This window comes from Dreissena polymorpha, chromosome 12 (assembly GCF_020536995.1).
Source record: "Dreissena polymorpha isolate Duluth1 chromosome 12, UMN_Dpol_1.0, whole genome shotgun sequence".
Taxonomy (NCBI): Eukaryota; Metazoa; Mollusca; class Bivalvia; order Myida; family Dreissenidae; genus Dreissena; species Dreissena polymorpha.
Window position 1 is genome coordinate 22,036,869 of NC_068366.1, and position 19,907 is coordinate 22,056,775.

The 19,907-nt window shown below is 35.8% G+C and overlaps 1 protein-coding gene across 3 annotated transcripts in view; it reads right to left on the reverse strand.

Moving 5' to 3' along the window:
- The window catches only part of LOC127853186 (protein MFI-like), a 31,848-nt gene extending 16,251 nt beyond the window's left edge, over nt 1-15,597 (reverse strand). For all 3 annotated transcript variants that reach the window (XM_052387451.1, XM_052387450.1, XM_052387452.1), the window contains exons 1-9: nt 15,438-15,597; nt 10,804-10,859; nt 8,168-8,256; nt 7,831-7,936; nt 5,121-5,218; nt 4,270-4,519; nt 3,076-3,222; nt 1,432-1,588; nt 460-593 (exon numbers count right to left, since the gene is read on the reverse strand). In XM_052387451.1, coding sequence (XP_052243411.1) covers nt 460-593; nt 1,432-1,588; nt 3,076-3,222; nt 4,270-4,519; nt 5,121-5,218; nt 7,831-7,936; nt 8,168-8,256; nt 10,804-10,859; nt 15,438-15,489 — 1,089 coding nt within the window. In that variant the 5' untranslated portion in view covers nt 15,490-15,597. The remainder of the gene's footprint in view (nt 1-459; nt 594-1,431; nt 1,589-3,075; nt 3,223-4,269; nt 4,520-5,120; nt 5,219-7,830; nt 7,937-8,167; nt 8,257-10,803; nt 10,860-15,437) is intronic.
- Nucleotides 15,598-19,907: the final 4,310 nt, after the last annotated feature.

Genomic DNA, 19,907 nt, shown 5'->3' on the forward strand with positions numbered 1-19,907 from the left:
CTTTTGTTTTCAACATTATAACATAATTTTTTTATACAATATTGGACCTACATAAACTATTTCTTAATAAGATGCTGATTTTTGAAACCAAAAAGCCATGAATAAATAGATTTAAGCTTTCACACTTGTTTTTCAGCCAGGTAACCAATGTAAAATGCTTTTTGGCTGTAACAAACCTTGTCAAGATCATACTGATTTTAGTCAATAAATTAACCTAAAAATGTCTCAACATGCCTGTTTAATTCAACACTTGCAAGCCAAACTGTATAGAGATTTAATCCAGTGATAACCTTGTCTACACAGATAATAAACATCAGAACCTGGTATCAACATAAAAAAACTGACAATCGTAACATATATTTTACTAACAAAGAAACAGTTTATTCTATCGGTTTGTTAATTGTATAAGAACTTTGATAAAGCATTTCTGGAAGTAGTTGAGCCTGGTGAACTGCATACCTTATCGTGATGGTACTGGTACTTCTTGTGTGACGTCTCCCAGGTGACGGGGTCTGCCATGATGTGGTGGATCAGACGGTCCGACACCAGACGCCAACCGTTATTGTCCATACGCTGGTACCAACCGGTTGTATCTGGCAGATATATATAGTATCAATCTTAATATTGTTAATATTTGAGCTGCTCTCGGGGAAAAAAAGGATTAATACATGCATAAAGTCTCGCCTAAGATTAGCTTGTGAAGTTTGCACAGGCTAATCAGGGACAGCACTTTCTGCTTATGGAATTTTTGAGGGATTGAGTCATTTCTATATAAAGAAAATCCAGTGTAAGCGGAAAATGATGTCCCTGATTAGCCTGTGCGCACGTGCACTAAGCCCGGTCTTTCCAGAACATGGCTAATTTAACCATCAGACAAGCATTCAGACGAATTCATTCAGACTTCCTGTTTGTCTTAGATTATCTTGTTTAAAGCTTCTTACGTTTGCTTGATCGCATAACACATAATTTGCTTATAGAGACACTCTTGAAACCGTTTCCTGCAAAGCACCAGTACTTGGTGTCTATTGAATAATTCTTGGAATCAAACCATGGTTTTTCCACAACTGGAATAAACTTACAGAATTTTTTTCTCTCTAATTTACCTGCAATTGCCATTTAGTATGATGGTCTTAAACCTGTTCATTGATGGAGGATGGAGGCTGATGTAAGAATCTATTATAATTACTTTTTCTGTGTTCATAAAGGGTCAACTGTTGTTTTTTTTCCATAGCAGAGAAAGTTACTGAGTCCATAACTCTCATCTGAATTTGATACTTCTATTGAGCATTAACTAAACAATATATTTTCAATTCATATGTTTATTTTTTTCATAGTTACTGTTGCCATAGCTCATGTCTAATTTTAGGTCTTGAATTTGACAGTATTTTACCAAATGTATTCCAAATGTTTATACCATTCTCAAATGTATACCTTTGGTATTGACCTCCAGTCGCCCTCTGTTATGCTGGTCTTTGGCCATTTTCAGTTTCACACCTGGACTTGTGTAATCTTTAGGGCTATTAGCACACAGGTCTTGTATAGGCCGATGGGTATAGATTTTGTAGTAAATATTTGGTGGAAATCGTTCCTGAAACAACAGGTAATATTTAGTGGAAATTAATCCTAAGGTAACATTTAATATTTTATGAAAATTGTTCCTTACACGACAGTATATACAGTTGAAACCTGATGGCTCGAACTCCCTTGGCTCGAATTTCCGGTTGGCTCAAACTCTCATCAAAGCACCAATTTTTTATTGCTATATATTCATATGAAGTTTTGTCGGATGGCTCGAATTCACGAGGCTCGAAGTATCGGATGGCTCAAACAGTTTTCACAGTCCTAGTGACAATTTTCACGTGTTCTTTTGTGCAGATGGCTCAAACTCGCTTCAGGTCGCATAAACTGTTAATCGATTAGGAGTACCCACCGATTAGGACCGCTTGAATCAAGGCACTCAATAATTGATTTTACACCGGTTGCAAACATGTCATCGACTTAATCATTATTTGATTTGAGTAAAAGACGACATTTTGTAATAATGTAATCAGAAATTATATCGAGGAGCGTGAAAACTCACAGCATGTTCATTCTCAACTGAATGTAATAGAAGGCTTTGTTTCTAGACGACAGCTAAGAAACGCAACACAGACCTACATAATGTTATTCTTCAAATAATAAAATAAATAAATCAATAAATGTAGTACTGTCTCATATGTAAATGATGTGTATTTAGTGCGGATGCATGTTTTGTTCCTAAGTGCTGTGTGTTACCAGAAAATGTGCTGATATAATTTACTATATGATATTTGTTTGGTTGTATTTGTAACTGTTTTAAAATATTGGTAAATACAAGTATTAAGTATATATTCGGTTCTTATTAATTCAAAAGCAGAAAGTAGTAGGAAGTAAAAGAGTTTGAGCAATATGTGTACTCTTCAACTGGAGGTGAAAATGAACTTCATACTTGTTCATAAACAGTTTATTAGAAATCAAATGGCTGGAATTCCGGATGGCTCGAATTTTTGTCATCGGGTTTCGACTGTATATGTATATATATATATATATATATATATATGTTGATCACTGGGCGTGAAAAAAGTGTATTGCACAATTTTTCTTCATGGTGATGGCATGTTTTCAGTTTCCATCCAAATGGTTTTAAAATATAGAGATTTTCTCCACAAACTAAGCATTTTTTTATATACTTAATATACTCCCACAGTCAATCTTCATTGGCCTGGTCTAATGAAAGAAAATGACTGATTTCACAGAGAGTAATTTTGTTTGGAAAAATATAAAAATAGCATTTGATTATGTCTATGTTCATAAGCAATTGGAGTGAATGGAAAATATACTTGACTGTAAGCATCATTGTTTGCTAACTTGATTTACCCAAAAAGCATCACACACATGAATAGAAACTACACAATTAAAAGTTTCCATATGTTTATCATTTCCATAACTTCAATCTATTTCTGTGTGTTTTTGTTGTAAGATTTCGGTAAAAAAACATCTGCAAAGTATATCTTACAATTTGTGTACTGGGCCTTAAACACTTATACTTGCACATACTCCTGCTAGCCTGAATTTCACGTGTATGCCCGAGGCAGCGTCCAGCATCTTAGCCTCCTGGGGGTTAATACATCGCAACATGAGGGACGGGTTGCCACGGGATTTGAAGTTGATCAGATCTCGGTAGTAACGATACACCTGAATGTCCTGAAATGAAGAGATTACCACTCAGATATGTTCAAGTTTTGATCCATTTGTAGTCCTGTAGAAAATCAATTTAAATTATACACTTTTTTTAAAGATTCAAGTTTAAAAGACTTTATTTCCAGCCGTAAGATAAAAATGAGCAGCAAATAGCATACAACCTGAAGCCTGCAAGCTACTCACGGGCTGTCCTGGTTTAATGCTGGTTTCATATAGCCATTTTAACTTTCCTTCTGAGCAGTAAAGGGTTAACAGTGTACATAATGAGGATAAAGAAGTGCATGATTTAAAAGGAATTGTTTACAGTCCTTTTTTTTAACAAATGTCCTTCAGTGTATGAAATATGCCTCACACATTATGTACTTAAGGCAGTGGAGGTGATCTAACAATACAGTTTTGTGCTCGTCAAATGGAACTTAGGGTGAGAGAGAGGCCAGAACAAGTTTTTTTCTGCAAATGACATACAGCAAAATTCAGTTTGATGCAACTTTGTTTTTTCTCAAGATGTTTGAAATTGTATTACTCTTAGAACCAAAAAATTAAAAGACTGCAATGCAAATTTGATAAACCAAAAATAAAGCACACCTTAATTTTTTTTTTCACAATATGCACAATATTCTCTATAGATGAACCCAAGTTTGTACTACAGAATGCCTCCCTTCGCTTATAACCAATTTTTATACATGTAGAAATCATAATAAGTCACAATATGTTAGGGAGTTTATAGCAAGACCTATTTTGTAAGAAAAACCATTGCAGGAAAAAAAGTTGTACAAGACATGGCCATTTAACTAAATTATTTATCTTTTTTAAATGATGAAACACATTTTCAAACCAATTCTGTTGAACAAAAAATTCATATAAGCTGCGCTCTATGAAAACAGGGCATAATGCATGTGCGATAAGTCCCCCTAGACTGAATTTTTATTTAGACAAGACTTCCTTTAAAGAAAATATTGTATAAACAGCGCACAGGCTAATCTGAGATGGCACTTAAAGCACAAGCATTTAGCATGGTAATATCACAGCTCCTCGTATAAAACCACTCACTATATGTCTTCTCCAGGCCTTCTGTATCTTGGAGGCTGCCTCCTGAAGACTTAATGGCCGCGAGATCCTCTTAGGTATCACAACCTCAGATTTAACTCTGGGCTCTGTCCGCTCTGCTTGTTGCTGCTGTTGCTGCTGCTGATACTGTTGCTCTATGATCAGCTGCCTACGCTCCTGTTGGAGTTGACGACGCGCCATTCGTATGTCCCGCCACCAGTCTTGGATGTATGTGGCACAAAAGTCTTTAAAGCTTGAAGAAGAAAGAATGAATTTCGATATTAAATAATTCAATGTTGTGGTAATTGCAACCCCAAAGTATCGTTACCAATGGGACTTATTCTTTTCAGCCATATTCAAAGGCAAATAATTCAGGAATGTGAGCATTTTTGAGGTTGAAAATTGTCTTTCATGTATTTATTGTGATGTAAGATTACAACTTAAGATGGGAAGTTTGCTGATTGACAAATTAATAACTAGACAGAGTGACTCAAATATACCTTCTGACAAACTTTTTTTATTGCTGTATAAAAATATTCTTTATTCCAAATATGAAAATAAATATATATTAAGGCTATTTCCCCAGGGTCTGAACAGTAACACCTCTAACAAGTTTCGATATCAGGGGTACCCCTGTACCTGAACTTCCAAAAGTAATTTAATAGTATTTTTATATTACATGTATCTCAATAATCCTAAGCCTTTTGATGTTATTGCACTTAAGTAAACAGTGTTGCACTAACTTGAACATTAAAATAATGTTTAATACGATGAAATTTCGCCAAAGTGCATCGTTAAAGATTTAGGAAATGGTTTAAACAATTGAATGACATTCAAAAACAAACAAATCTCACCTGGGTATGATTGTGGGTCTGTCTGGAAGACTCAAAAGATGACTTCTGAACTCTTGGTAATAGTTCTCCAAACGTACGCGGCCTGGCTTCTTAGCACTCTGAGATTCATATAACAAACTTTTGAGCCGCGCTCTGTGAAAAGGGGGTTTAATGCATATGCGTTAAGTGTCGTCCCAGATTAGCTCGTGCAGTCCACACAAACTAATCAGGGACCACACTTTCCGCTTTTATGATATTTTGTGTTTAAAGAAAGTTTCTTCTTAGCAAAAAATCCAGAAAAGGTGAAAAGTGTCGTCCCTGATGAGCCTGTGCAGACTGCACAGGCTTATCTGGGACGACACTATACGCACATGCATTAAACCCTCAGAGCAGGGCCCATTTGTAATTGCAGCATAGATATCACAAAAATGGTTCTTGAACAAGAGCACCGCCTTGCGGGTGCAGACCGCTCATCTATTTTCTTTTTAAAGGTGAAGGGACTCTCATTTTCAATCACAAAGGAGGGAGGGGTGGAGTGAAGAGGGGTGCATTGTGTGGGGGTGTGGACATTTATTACATTATCTTCCAACAATGCAAAAAAAGGAAAAACAAAATCGGGGGGGTTGGGGGTGGGGGGGGTGGGGGGTGGGAAGGGGGGTGGGGATTCTTGGGTGCGATGGTTGGACGGTATTTCAAACATAAAATAATAAAAATAAATATTTGTGTTTTTTAACCGTTTCAAAAAAAAAATGGGGGCAGATGAGGTCGGGGGGGGGGGGGGTAAAGTGTGAGGGTGTGGCAGTAATTTGTGAGATGATCTTAAAAAAAAAAAAATTTAGGGGGGGGGGGATTCGGGTGGGGTGGGGGGTGGGGGGGGATTCTTGGGTGCGATGGTTGGACGGTATTTCAAACATAAAATAATCAAAATAAATAGTTTTGTTTTTTAACCGTTTAAAAAAAAATTTGGGGTGGGGGTGGTGTGGGGGTGGGGGGTATAGTGTGAGGGTGTGGTGGTCATTTGTGAGATGATCTTAAAAAAAAAATAAAAAAAAAATAGGGGGGGGGGGGTTTCGGGGGGGGGGGGGGGGGGGCACGGGCGATGGTTTAGGTGGAGTCTATTGTGGTATGTCAGGTAAGAGTAGTTTTGTCAAAGTATCAATCTAATCATAAATAAAAAAGTTATGGCAATTTTAGTAAAATTTAATAATTTGACCTTGAGAGTCAAGGTCATTCAAAGGTCAAGGTAAAATTCAACTTGCCAGGTACAGTAACCTCATGATAGCATGAAAGTATTTGAAGTTTGAAAGCAATAGCCTTGATACTTAAGAAGTAAAGTGGATCGAAACACAAAATTTAACCATATATTCAAAGTTACTAAGTCAAAAAAGGGCCATAATTCCGTAAAAATGACATCCAGAGTTATGCAACTTGTCCTTTTACTGTACCCTTATGATAGTTTGCGAGTGTTCCAAGTATGAAAGCAATATCTATGATACTTTAGGGGCAAAGTGGACCAAAACACAAAACTTAACCAAACTTTCAATTTTCTAAGTATAAAGGGCCCATAATTCCGTCCAAATGCCAGTCAGAGTTACATAACTTTGCCTGCACAGTCCCTTTACGATAGTGTAATAAGTGTTGCAAGTATGAAAGCAATAGCTTTGATACTGTAGGAATAAAGTGGACCTAAACACAAAACATAACCAAATTTTCAATTTTCTAAGTATAAAAAGGGCACATAATTCTGTCAAAATGCCAGTCAGAGTTACATTACTTTGCCTGCACAGTCCCCTTATGATAGTTAGTAAGTGTTGCAAGTATGAAAGCAATAGCTTTGATACTTAAGGAATAAAATGGACCTAAACACAAAACTTAACCAAAATTTTCAATTTTCTAAGTATAAAAAGGGCACATAATTCTGTCAAAATGCACGCCAGAGTTATCTAACTTTGCCTGCCCAGTCCCCTCATGATAGTAAGTAAGTGTACCAAGTTTGAATGCAATAGCATTGATACTTTCTGAAAAAAGTGGACCTAAACGCAAAACTTAACCAAAATTTTCAATTTTCTAAGTATAAAAAGGGCACATAATTCAGTCAAAATGCACGCCAGAGTTATCTAACTTTGCCTGCCCAGTCCCCTCATGATAGTAAGTAAGTGTACCAAGTTTGAATGCAATAGCATTGATACTTTCTGAGAAAAGTGGACCTAAACGCAAAACTTAACCGGACGCTGACGCCGACGCCGACGCCAAGGTGATGACAATAGCTCATAATTTAAAAAAAAAAATAGATGAGCTAAAAATGAAAGCGGCTGCAAAACAGCACTTTTCTACTGAAATTAGTAAATACTCTTATTTTCTGTAATTCTATAGAACTGGCATTCAACAAAGAAAACATGTTCTTTTGCCTTGTAAGTTTGCTAGCTAATATCTAATTTTATTAGTCCATAATTGACATATGAGCCTCATTCTGGGAAAACTGGGCTTAATGCATTTAGGTAACAGTCGTCACAGATTTGCCTGTGAAGTCCCACAGGCTAATCACTGATGACACTTCACATTTTTATGATATAATATTTTGTTACAAGGAAGTCTCTTCTTCACAAAAATCCAGTTTAGGCGGAAAGTGTCGTCCCTGATTAGCCTGTGCAGATTGCAGAGGCTAATCTGGGACAACACTTTACGCACATGCATTTTCCAAGTTTTCCCAGAACGTGGCTAATATGTATACCTGGGTAAGGCCTCTGAAGTCATCCTGTCGCACGATGGCATGTTTACTGCCACTGTATACAGCAGTTTTGCTTGTCCCCGGCTGGACTTTCTCAAACAGATTGGATCTGTAAGAAAAATTGTGTTGTTTTCATAACAATATATCTTTTAAAGAGATTTCTTTAAATCTATATTATTATTATAAAATTTATCCTTATAAAGGTAATACTGTGTATGGAACATTTGCGGAAATAATAACCTTTTCCTTGTACCGTAATTGTTATGCCTAATTTAAACTTCACAAAATGGTGTGATTTAAGGTATAACAACAATGCAGTCCCTTGACATCAAGAAAATACCTTGCTAAATAACCCCGCCAGACCCGCTGTATTTCAATGGCTGCTGACACCCTTCTCTCATCTCCGCCTCCTTTGGTGTGTATCAGCTCCTACCAACATTATATCTTGTGTTATTGACATAAAAAACATTAAATTCTGTAACAAATTAATAAAGTATTTTTCCCCACTTAATTTTCCAAACAATTAATGCTATTATAGTCAACACCACTTAACAACCACCCAACTATAGTGGGCACTTCCATTTTTAAGGGTTACAAAATATAATCATTTATACTGGCATATAGGCATGTAGGTATTCCATAATACAACCTCTGAGAATTTAATTTATAACCTTATTTTGCCCATTTTATGGTCACTATCTATTTCATCACTCAAAAATTGAGATGAACATGTAAGAGATCTAAATGAAACAAATTTTTTTGCTAATTGCCTATTATAAAATGATGAGAACACGTTGTTTTCTGTTACATTATAAATAAATTATCAAATTCAAAATATTCACAATTAATCCATATCTAAGTAAACAAATATAAGGTAGTTAAACAGATTGAAACACAATAATGCAGTCCTTTCTTCATGCTTTTTATTATGTGCAACTCATTCTTTAAAAACAGAAATTTACAAGAAAGATGACTTATTGATCAATAAATAAAAATATTACACCTTACACAATTATTCTTCTTTCAGGTGTCAAATGTCTGTTATTGAGGTTTGTTTGCAATTACCGGTATTTAAGAGAGCCCATAAAATAGTATAGTAATGTGGACTGCACAGGCTAATCTGGGACAACACTTTACGCACATGCATTAAACCCCTTCTTCACAGAGCAAGGCTCAAATGTTTGTATGACATCATCATATCAGCATTAACACAACAATAGCCCATGTGATAAATTGTGATGTATACACAACACACACAGTACAGTGACATCCTTTATTTCAATGATGTCATTTGATGATATAGTGATGTTTGCAGCAAATTCTTTTGTTTAGTTTCAAAATGAAGACAGCAAAAATGCATGAATGAAGCGATAAATGGAATACAAAGTTAAGTGTTGAACACAGATAAGCTTAATAATGTGCTCAGCAAGAAAACCAGCAACACTCTTCACTAGTTCTCATTGGTTTATGTTTTCTAAGTCTCACCATATAAATTTTTCTGTATTTCGCACTAACCTACCATAATTATTTAAAGTTTTGGGACACTTACAATTTATTTTTTTTTAATTTAGAGAAAAAAATATATTTAAAAAATACAGGTGTCCAAAAATAACAAAACTTAAAGAAAATGTTTGAAAGTATAGAGACACTTTAAAATATTGCATTGACAATCTGATACAGGCATGCAATGCGTGAAGGGTTTCAAAGAATACAAAGGCTGTTTGTAAAACATGCATGCCCCCCATATGGGCTGTCCGTTGTAGTGGCAGCCATTGTGTGAATACGTTTTTGTCACTGTGACCTTGACCTTTGACCTAGTGACCTGAAAATCAATAGGGGTCATCTGCGAGTCACGATCAATGAACCTATGAAGTGTCATGATCCTAGGCGTATGCGTTCTTGAGTTATCATCCAAAAACAATTTTACTATTTCGAGTCACCGTGACCTTGACCTTTGACCTAGTGACCTCAAAATCAATAGGGGTCATCTGCGAGTCATGATCAATCTACCCATGAAGTTTCATGATCCTAGGCGTATGCTTTCTTGAGTTATCATCCGCAAACCATTTTACTTTTTCGGATCACCGTGACCTTGACCTTTGACCTAGTGACCTCAAAATCAATAGGGGTCATTTGCGAGACATGATCAATCTACCCATGAAGTTTCATGATCCTAGGCATATGCGTTCTTGAGTTATCATCCGGAAACCATTTTACTATTTTGGGTCACCGTGACCTTGACCTTTGACCTAGTGACCTCAAAATCAATAGGGGTCATCTGCGAGTCATGATCAATGTACCTATGAAGTTTCATGATCCTAGGCCCAAGCGTTCTTGAGTTATCATCTGACAACCACCTGGTGGACAGACCGACCTACAGACCGACCGACATGAGCAAAGCAATATACCCCCTCTTCTTCGAAGGGGGGCATAAAAAGTATGTGCTTGAAAAATGTCCATGCCGTATAATATAAATTACTTTTATATATGTTTCACTTTCAGCTGTTAAGTGAAGAAATTGTCTATTACCGGTATACATAGTCATAAACCCAATAATACAAATGTAAAGGTCCATTGCCCAAAGGCATTTATCTGCCAGGTTTTATTACCCCAATCTAGTTGTGTCTGCATTAGCAAAATGCCATCAGAAATGAGAAACAGGGCAGATTTAAGGTAAAATAGCATAAGATAAACTATCAGAAAATTTAGAGTCATTAGTTCTGTGCAACTACGCGTAAATCCGAAAAGTTAAAGTCCAGAAAAATATTTATTTTTGTTTAAAACAGGGGAGTCCAAAAAAGAAGATCTTCAGAAAACTTAGAATAATTACGGTAGATTTCTCTATGTATCTTATACAGAAATCTTAAGCAGGCTATGATACACACTCAACCCTTAATACAGCATTTTTGGATAGATTGATATGGACAGTATCTAATCCTACAAATATTATAGCCTTATTCAAGCAAAAATTCTTACCTGGCGGAGTAACTTTGGGGCACATGCCAACTTTTTACTCAATACATTCAGATTTTCTGAAACATATAACAACAAAGCTTTAAAACACATGACAGATCGGCTCCCAATATTGGTTATTCAAGATATTATACAATAGGATACAGGGCTCTCGCTGGGTAAACATTTTCTTTAGCCACCCATTTTTGCAATTTTGATTTTTTGGCCACATTTAAAACATAAGAGTCATTTTGTAACCATTCTTAAATCATAGTCTTCAATGCAATACTATGCGTTAATTCTTTGTTTCGTTAGTAAAAAGCAATATTACACTAGTCCTTACTTAAATGTCCAGTTTTAATCTGTATTCATGGCACAATAAATGTACACTGTAACTCCAATATAAGCCACAAACCTGTGTAATTATAATGAACTGCTTTATAAAGTTCTATGCTCATAATGTTATATTACCATGTTGTGCCGCTATCGTTTAATTTGCCAAAACCCCTCATTACAACATATCCATCATCATTAATAGGAAACAACTCATGTTGGGCAGATTGGGGGAAGCATAATTGAATATGAACAAACATATATTAATGGGGCTTTTTCACAGATTTTGGCATGTATTGAAGTTTGTCATTAAATGCTTTATATTGATAAATGGAAACATTGGATCTAAAAAGCTCCAGTAAAAATACAAGAGTAAAATAAAAGAAAGAAAAAAAAGTAACCCCCAATTGGGCTCAAACCAGTGACCCCTGGAGTAAAAGTCTGACGCTTACACCATTCGGCTAACCGTGCTCATACAGTGAGCGATGCATTTTATACTCTATATAAGCAATCCTAGAAGTATCACAAAATATAACGACAACAACAGAACTATCCAAATTATTCAATAATTTCGCGTTGCAATCCTTGATAATTTTCAGGTTTTTAAATCGTCAAAAGATGCATATATATATATAATGGATATTTTAGAGCATGGTAAATGTTCAGTATTACTGTTTCCTCACAAATATCATAACTTCAACGAAAATTTGCGAATGTGAAACATTTTTTTTTAATTTTGTCAATTAACCAAAACTTGAAAAGGCCCCTTTAATAGAGGCTGAAATGGGTGGTCAAATTCAAAAGACTGCATTTCAATTATTATAAGACATAAGTAAACAAAAGCTTTTTTGTCGTTGATTGCAGATCATTATAATGGTACTTACATTTTTTTTTTACCTGTACAGGTGCATTTACTTAACAAAATTGTGATTATACCAGTTATGTTAGCTATCTTTTTACCGGTACTTCCTTATAAATTTTAAGCAATTTAACATTGGAACAAAGATACATTTTGTAACAAACATTTGTTTTTAATTTAAAACATTCCTTTAAAATCTCATGCAACAGCAGAGATTCCAAATCTGACCTGTAAACAAGCACCTTATTTATTTCCAGTGCCTGAAAAACTTTTATTTCATCTGAAGTTACCTCTTCCCAATTTCTGATTCTTGAGTGTTGTTTTAATGGACCATTTAACTTTGAAGAATAATAGTTAAAAACGAACAAGGCAAATCATCAAAACATCATCTATGAACAATTTCAAGAAGTCTTTTGGTTCCTGACTGTCCATTTCAATGTTCAACATTGCTTGACCTGTAAAAAGGGCAACTTATCTGGTACAATACTTTACGCACAGTTTTCCTAGAACGATGGTCATATCTCAAAAAAGTTTTTGTTATAGAAATTAAACCTCATAAATACATTTTACCAGCTTTAAACAAAAAACAAGAGATGTGTTTGTCAGAAACACAATGCCGACTATTGCGCCGCTTTGAAGACATAAATTTGACCATTGACCTTGAAGGATGACCTTGATCTTTCACCGCTAAAAAATGTGCAGCTCCATGAGATACACATGCATGCCAAATATAAAGTTGCTATCTTCAATATTGCAAAAGTTAACCAAGGTTAAATTTTTGACGCCGCTTTGAAGCCATATATTTGACATTTGACCTTGAAGGATGACCTTGACCTTTCACCAGTCAAAATGTGCAGCTCCATGAGATACACATGCATGCCAAATATAAAGTTGCTATCTTCAATATTGCAAAAGTTATTCAATATTGCAAAACTTTAACCAAGATAAATGTTTTCCACAGAATGACTGACAGACAGGCCAAAAACAATATACCCCTGATCAATTGATCTGGGGGCATAATTATTGTAACAAATACTTGTTTACTAGGTAGTGTCAGAATCATTTGCAGGAAAAAAAAGAAAAACTCATTTTTGTCAATTGATGTTAGTCATGAGATGATTTACAAGAAAATGTTTAAACACAAAAGCTAGATCTGGGCTGCTTTTTAATTGGCTTACATTTTCTTCACATACAAAAAAGAACAAACTGGTTTTGAAATTCAGATAAAGAATAAGGTTCTTGTAAGCAAGTCAGTGCATTTCAGATTGCGCGATTCAGATTCCAAAGATCAAGCCCATTTTCAGCATGTGTGTAAGAAAATTAATGCGCTTGTTATCTAGAAATAATTTTTAGATGATCACAGCTATATGGACTTTTCCGGAAATTTTGCAAGCCGATTGACCATTGTCTGTCAATAACATGTATCTCTTTAGCCAACTAAAGGAGGAGCGTCATAGTGTTTAGAAATCGATATTGGACAATAAGAGCGCACACTTTGGATCATAGGTACTTGAATTTTTTTCTCTTATTATATAATTATATATATGAAAGGACCAAAAAAAAGTTTTTCGTACCTGTGCTTTGGATAAGAGAAAGCACTCGTAGGCAGACAATACCTATAATCAAGTCATGCAGACAACATTTGATGAAATTGCCATTAGTATGTGGTTCTTTGGAAGTTTGTTGGCTTCCCTTTATCTACCACCATAATCAGACCAAACGGTGTACACCTCCACGATGAAATTTTGGTCAGTTTCTTAAAAATACTGATGATGGCAACCGGATATTATCCTCGTGGAAATTGTGCATTTCAATGACATGCATAATATTGTAAAAATTTGACACGTAAAACGTTTTAAAGAATAATCATTGAACTCTTGATACGCAACATTACTGTTAACTTTGTTGAATTCTCATATGTTACATTGGTTTTCCGAAAAAAACTTCTGAATTTTTTATTGTAACACGACTTTTACAAATTCTAGCTTCAAATGAAATATGCTCATGTATTTATTGTCTTGATAAAATTACACAAAAGTCATGCTGCATGTACAGCGTCACGTCATCCGCATGGATAGTGTGCATGTATCTATTGTTGAGCCCTGAGTATAATCATATGCATGCAAATCAGTAGATGTTTACTTTTATCATTTGAAATCAAACAGAAATATGTGATAACATATTTTAGGTTTTTAGTCTAGGCAGAGCAATACTATGTTGTTTTATTAAAAGGCAGTTACCATTGTAGTTACTAACTTGATGGTATGTGATAATGTAAAAACAATTACATATTAAAACTAGCATGTATAAAAATTGAATTTGGTAATGCCTCAGTCACAAATAATCCGGTTGCCGGCCGATGTGTCCAATCACCAGGCATCAAAAAGACTGGACATATAGGAGCCGTCTTTCGTCAGATGAGTGACACAGTTTCATACCTCAGTCACAAATAGAGACCGATAACCGTTCTATCAGCAGACAACATATTTTTCCGCTCATCAGGCTGGTGCCCGGCTGATGATTGCACGGACACCGGGTCATTTTGCAGCATAGGGCAGCGTCCAGATTAATTTAAGTTTCACTTAAATTTTTTCCTGACAAGGAATAGAGTTAGGATCAGGCAATCAACGCACGGTTATCTCCAGACATCGGATGCGTTATATGTGTATCATGAGTAGCTCCTTGGGAAATACTTGGATTTATGCCGATACAAGTACAATCAATCCGATGTCAGGCAATTGCCAGGCCATCTTTTTTTGTATGGCACGTAGGTACAAATAAGTATGATTAAACATAATTGCTGAAATAAAATAATACTAATCTGAATTATTTGAAAGCATTCAAGGCTTCTTTTGTTGTGCATTTGTTTACGTATACAAACTGACATAAATATGTTTATGTTTGTATGGCAGTATGATCAATTAGTTGATAGTGGCCATAATATGGTAGAAGTAGAAATATATGCAACAGCTTTTGGTATTTTCTTGATAAGACGGAATGCTTTATATATGCCAAGAGAAACATTATCAAACATTGCAATGATCTATTCACCATTTGCATAGATCATAATTTGAATCACATCAAAACTAAAAAAGTGGAAATAAACCAATAATTTACTCCTCTATTGCTTTTTATTGTAAATACTAAATATATATTTCATGAAATATTAAAACCTACAAGTTTGAAATATGCAGGGGTCAACTAGCCATAAGTTCTTAACATTTTGAGCTGGGCCCTAAGAACTTTCTGAAAATTGATAAAAAAAACACCTTAATTTTGTTTGTTTGATTAAATAAAAAGTAATAGCGCTGGTAACCACGGTCAAATGATATATTTTTAGCAATGTTACCGAACAAATCGACAACTGAAATCGATATCGCGAAAATACATTTCATATAACACAAAATGCAAAACAACTATCAAATATCACTATGCATAAAAGCAAAACTTTAAATAGTAAGGTTACCACTCAATTCCGACTGAAATACAATGTGTTGGGCTTCTCTATCGGTCAACATGATATGAAAGTGCACAAGAAGAAGTAACAAATTTGGTTGTCAATTTCAACAAACATGGCCGACACAGTAACCACCCATTCTATCCGAAAGATAAAATGGTCCAAAGAAGCAAATTGAAGAAAGCAAGATCACGGCGCAGTCTGTGCTTCTTCCCCGAAAGTTCTGAAACCAGGTAAAAACATGGGACGAAAAGTCGACCTTTTACGAGGAGCTATGATACAGAAACGGGGCCACCCAGAAACGCAAGACAGAAGCACCATACCAAGGAAATAGACACAATTGATGCATATGTAAGCACAGGTGGTTAGCGTGTGGCTATGATATTAATTAGTGAAAACATCATTTTGAATGATAAATATTCATATTATAACGAAAAATTAAATTTTATGAAGAAAAAAATTCACTATCAAATATATATATATAACAAGGTATGCAACTCAAAATCACCCCAAAACGGGGTGCATCACTTTGGACAGCCATATCTTCATCAATTGTGCAGCGATTTTCACGATCTCGGTCTTATTCAATGCAGAAATGAATTTCCTTTCTGGTAATGTATACTTCTTGCAATATTTTTACAAATGCTGGTTCAACTTTAAAGAAATATCACGATACACAACTCGCATGACCCAGTTGACAATGATCATGCAGTCTTTAAGACTGAAATCTTCACGGAGTAAAGGGCACCTTCCCTACAATTAAAGTTCATGTACCTCGATACCATAATTCAATAAAACGTATGAAAAAACATTAATACCGTTTTTGTCGTTACATTATGCATCAAGACTAACTGTCCAGCGCCGTTTGAAACCTTTGTTTACATACATTTCAACTAACTGACATTTTAAACACACGAGTGATTTCATTGGTCCAATGCGGAGGTGTGTCTTTACAACTGGAGATTTCCTTCATAAAGATTGCACTATCATTGTCAACTGGGTCATGCGAGTTGTGTATCGTGTTATTTCTTAAAAGTTGATCCAGCATTTGTAAAAATATTGCAAGACATATACATTTCCAGAAAGGAAATTCATTTCTGCGTTGAATAAGACCGAGATCGTGAAAATCGCTGCACAATCGATGAAGATATGGCTGTCCAAAGCGATGCACCCCGTTTTGGGGTGATTTTGAGTTGCATACCTTGTTATATATAGATATTTGATAGTGAATTTTATTTTTTCAGAAAAGTTATTTTTTCGTTATAATATGATTATTTATCATTCAAAATGATGTTTTCACTAATTAATATCATAGCAACACGCTAACCACCTGTGTACGTAAGGTGTAAGCTATATTTTTAGATATATTGAGGCTTTTTGTTTGCATCTATTGGACAATGTGTATTTTCGTTCAATTTAGTGTTGTATGAACTTTAGGAATGTTGATTGTGCATATTTATATGACATTATTTTGTAACATGGAAACATTTTTTTTTCTTAGAAAAGTAACACCATCTCAAAAAGTTATTCAAGGGAAAGATGATGATTATGTGGTCATGTTTCTAGGTCGACTGGTGGAAAACTATTATTTTAAATAAAAAATCCCCCGTTTATTTGAAGCTTTATTTGGTTTGAATGAATCGGAGAATAATCATGTTCGCATACTAAACACATTTGATTCAAATCATGTTGTATGTACAAAATGGCCGCTTATGGTTCTCTTATAAATCTCCGTACGTGGGCGTAAAACCAAAGACCTCTCTGGTAAAACGTGAGTATTTGAGTGGCAGATGAATATGGGGAAATTCCTATTAAAATATATTCTTAAACTAGTACTCTGATACCGTAATCAAGTACTATTTTTCAGTGTCCACAAACTCGGAGTAAATAAGGAATGTGAGACTTTTGAATTCTTAATACAGCTATAGATACGCGTGACGTACGATAGTTTTCTATCAAACGATAAGGAATACATTTTACTTTAAAATATGTTTTGCTAGTTGCTTTTGTTTTGCTGTATGCATTTTATGAGTCACGTTTTCATGTGATTGATTAAGAAAAGTTGTTCAGGTTATCTGATAACGTCGTATTTATTGTTGAAGCATGAACATTTTAACTAATGTTAACTATTATACAGAGAACTATGAGGCTGTCTGAGACGGCCCTTGGCTGCTTACGCCGCCGGGACATCTAGTAATACTGGATATGCGAATCATAAGATATATAGTTTTTGAATGTTTTCATACTTGTTTCATACTGTTCATCTTTTATAAACAAAGAAAGGATTTTACTGGCATGAAATGGTATTTTACAACATATTTTGCGATTTGTGAAATTTTCACTCTTCTTTTTACTAAGCGTTAATTACCCACTGATTACTTAAATATTTGCAGCATTTCCTATTGCATACACTAGTCTATTGATATTCTGTCTACTAAGGGATACTACGGCGTCAAACTGCTTGAATCTTGTAAATGCACTGACTTCGTCCTTTGATAATGCTTATAGGCTACACGAGCTCTGATCTGTTACCTTTGCGACTGACTGATGGCTGCTGGACTCATAACAGTCTATTGATCTGTTGTCTAAGGGATACTACAGCGTCACACTTCTTGAATCTTGTTAACGCTCATTGTTCTTTCATCTTTCTAACTGGCTGTATGAGCGCTGAACTGTAACCTTCGCGCTTGACTGATGGCTGTTGGACGCACTCTGCAAGACTGCCAGACTCTAAAGTTGTTAACTTAATATATCACATTACGAGACTGTCGGATGGCTTACTTTATGCAGCCGGACTGCTAGGCTGCTGCACTGCTGATTTCGCCCTTCAAAACCGTTAAGCGCTGCTGTTTGCTGACTTTACACTGCACAGGCAACTAAATTGCTTGACTGCTTATGTCATGGTACCAGCCGGATAGGCGACTGAACTCGAAGCTTAATGCTGCCTGACTGCTAAGCTGCCGGACTGCTGAGTTCACGATGTCCGTCTGCCGCATTGCTTTCTTTGTGCTGCCAGACCGTAAGGCTGGTGGTTGCTTACTTACTTTGCTTACTTGCACTGCAACTAAATTGCTGGACTGCTGATTTTATGCCACCGGATTGCTAAGTTGCTGGAAACCCGAGTTAACTCTACCAAACTGCTAAGCAGCTGGGCTACTTGGTTCACGCTGCACACGCAATACAATTGCTTGACTGCTGATTTCGTGCTGCCAGATTAATAGGCTGTTGGAAATCTGAGTTCACGTTGCCAGACTACAAACCTTCTTGACTGCTTGTTCTACGCTTACAATATTCCATTATGCTGACTTCGCGCTTCCAGACGATTGCTTTCTTTACGAAGCCCAGACAACTAAACTGTTTGACTGCTTATTTCATTCTACCAGACTGCTAAGCTGCTGGGCTTCTAACTTCACGCTTCCCAGACTGCTAAATTATTGGACTGTGACTTCACAAACAAGTTAAGAAGGAATCATACCCATAATCTCCTTCAAAATGCATCAATATCATGCGAACGCACAATGTTATGGCAAACATATTAAAATAAAAACAGCGACCCTTGTCGTCGCAAGGCCGTATTTGCAGGAAAAAAAGGAATACAAAGATATATAAATGGGTGGATTGATGGATAGATTGATTGCTGGATTAATGGACGGATGTGTGGGATTGTGAAGCTTGATGGATGGATGGACTGATTGATGGATGGATGGATGATGGATGGTTGAATGAATGGATGGATGGATCGATGGGTTGATGGATTAATTGATCGATGCATGGATAAATGACTGGGTGAACGGATGAACGGGTGGGTGAATAGTATGATAAGTGTTTTTCGGTAGGTGTGGATGGATGGATGAATGGCTGGTTGGATGAATGGCTGGTTGTATGAATGGATGAATTGATTAATGGATTGGTATATGGATTGATTGATTGATGGATGGATTGATCGATCGATTGATTGGATGATTAATTGATAAATCAGAAACGTACGTTTAACCAAAGATGCTTGAAAGTGAAAATGATATGCTCGGTGTAAACTATGTATGCCCATAGGTCGCCCGATTCCGCGCCATGTACTCTTCGCAAATAAGTGATAGTGGTAAGTGAAGGTACACACCTGTAGGTTTGCATGTTAGCGCAGTGGTTCACTGTAGTTGACAACAATATCATTTAAAAACCATTGGTAAAAAATAAATAGCTTGATATTGCTTTATTTCAAAATGTATCCCAACTTTCATAGAAAATAAATTTGGTATGAGTGCAAGAAACATCGGATCAACACGTAATGCATTTCACGCACGATTGGACCTATACAACCAAGAGATGCAGACGCAAACACGAGCCCTAACACGCATACATCCTAATACACAGTTGAAATCAATCTCCACGCAGAGTTGTCGTTCCTTGCTCTCACATACAACTCTGCGAAAGGCTCAGCATGCCATATTGCCCAGAAACTGGGTAAAACCGAACAAACGCATT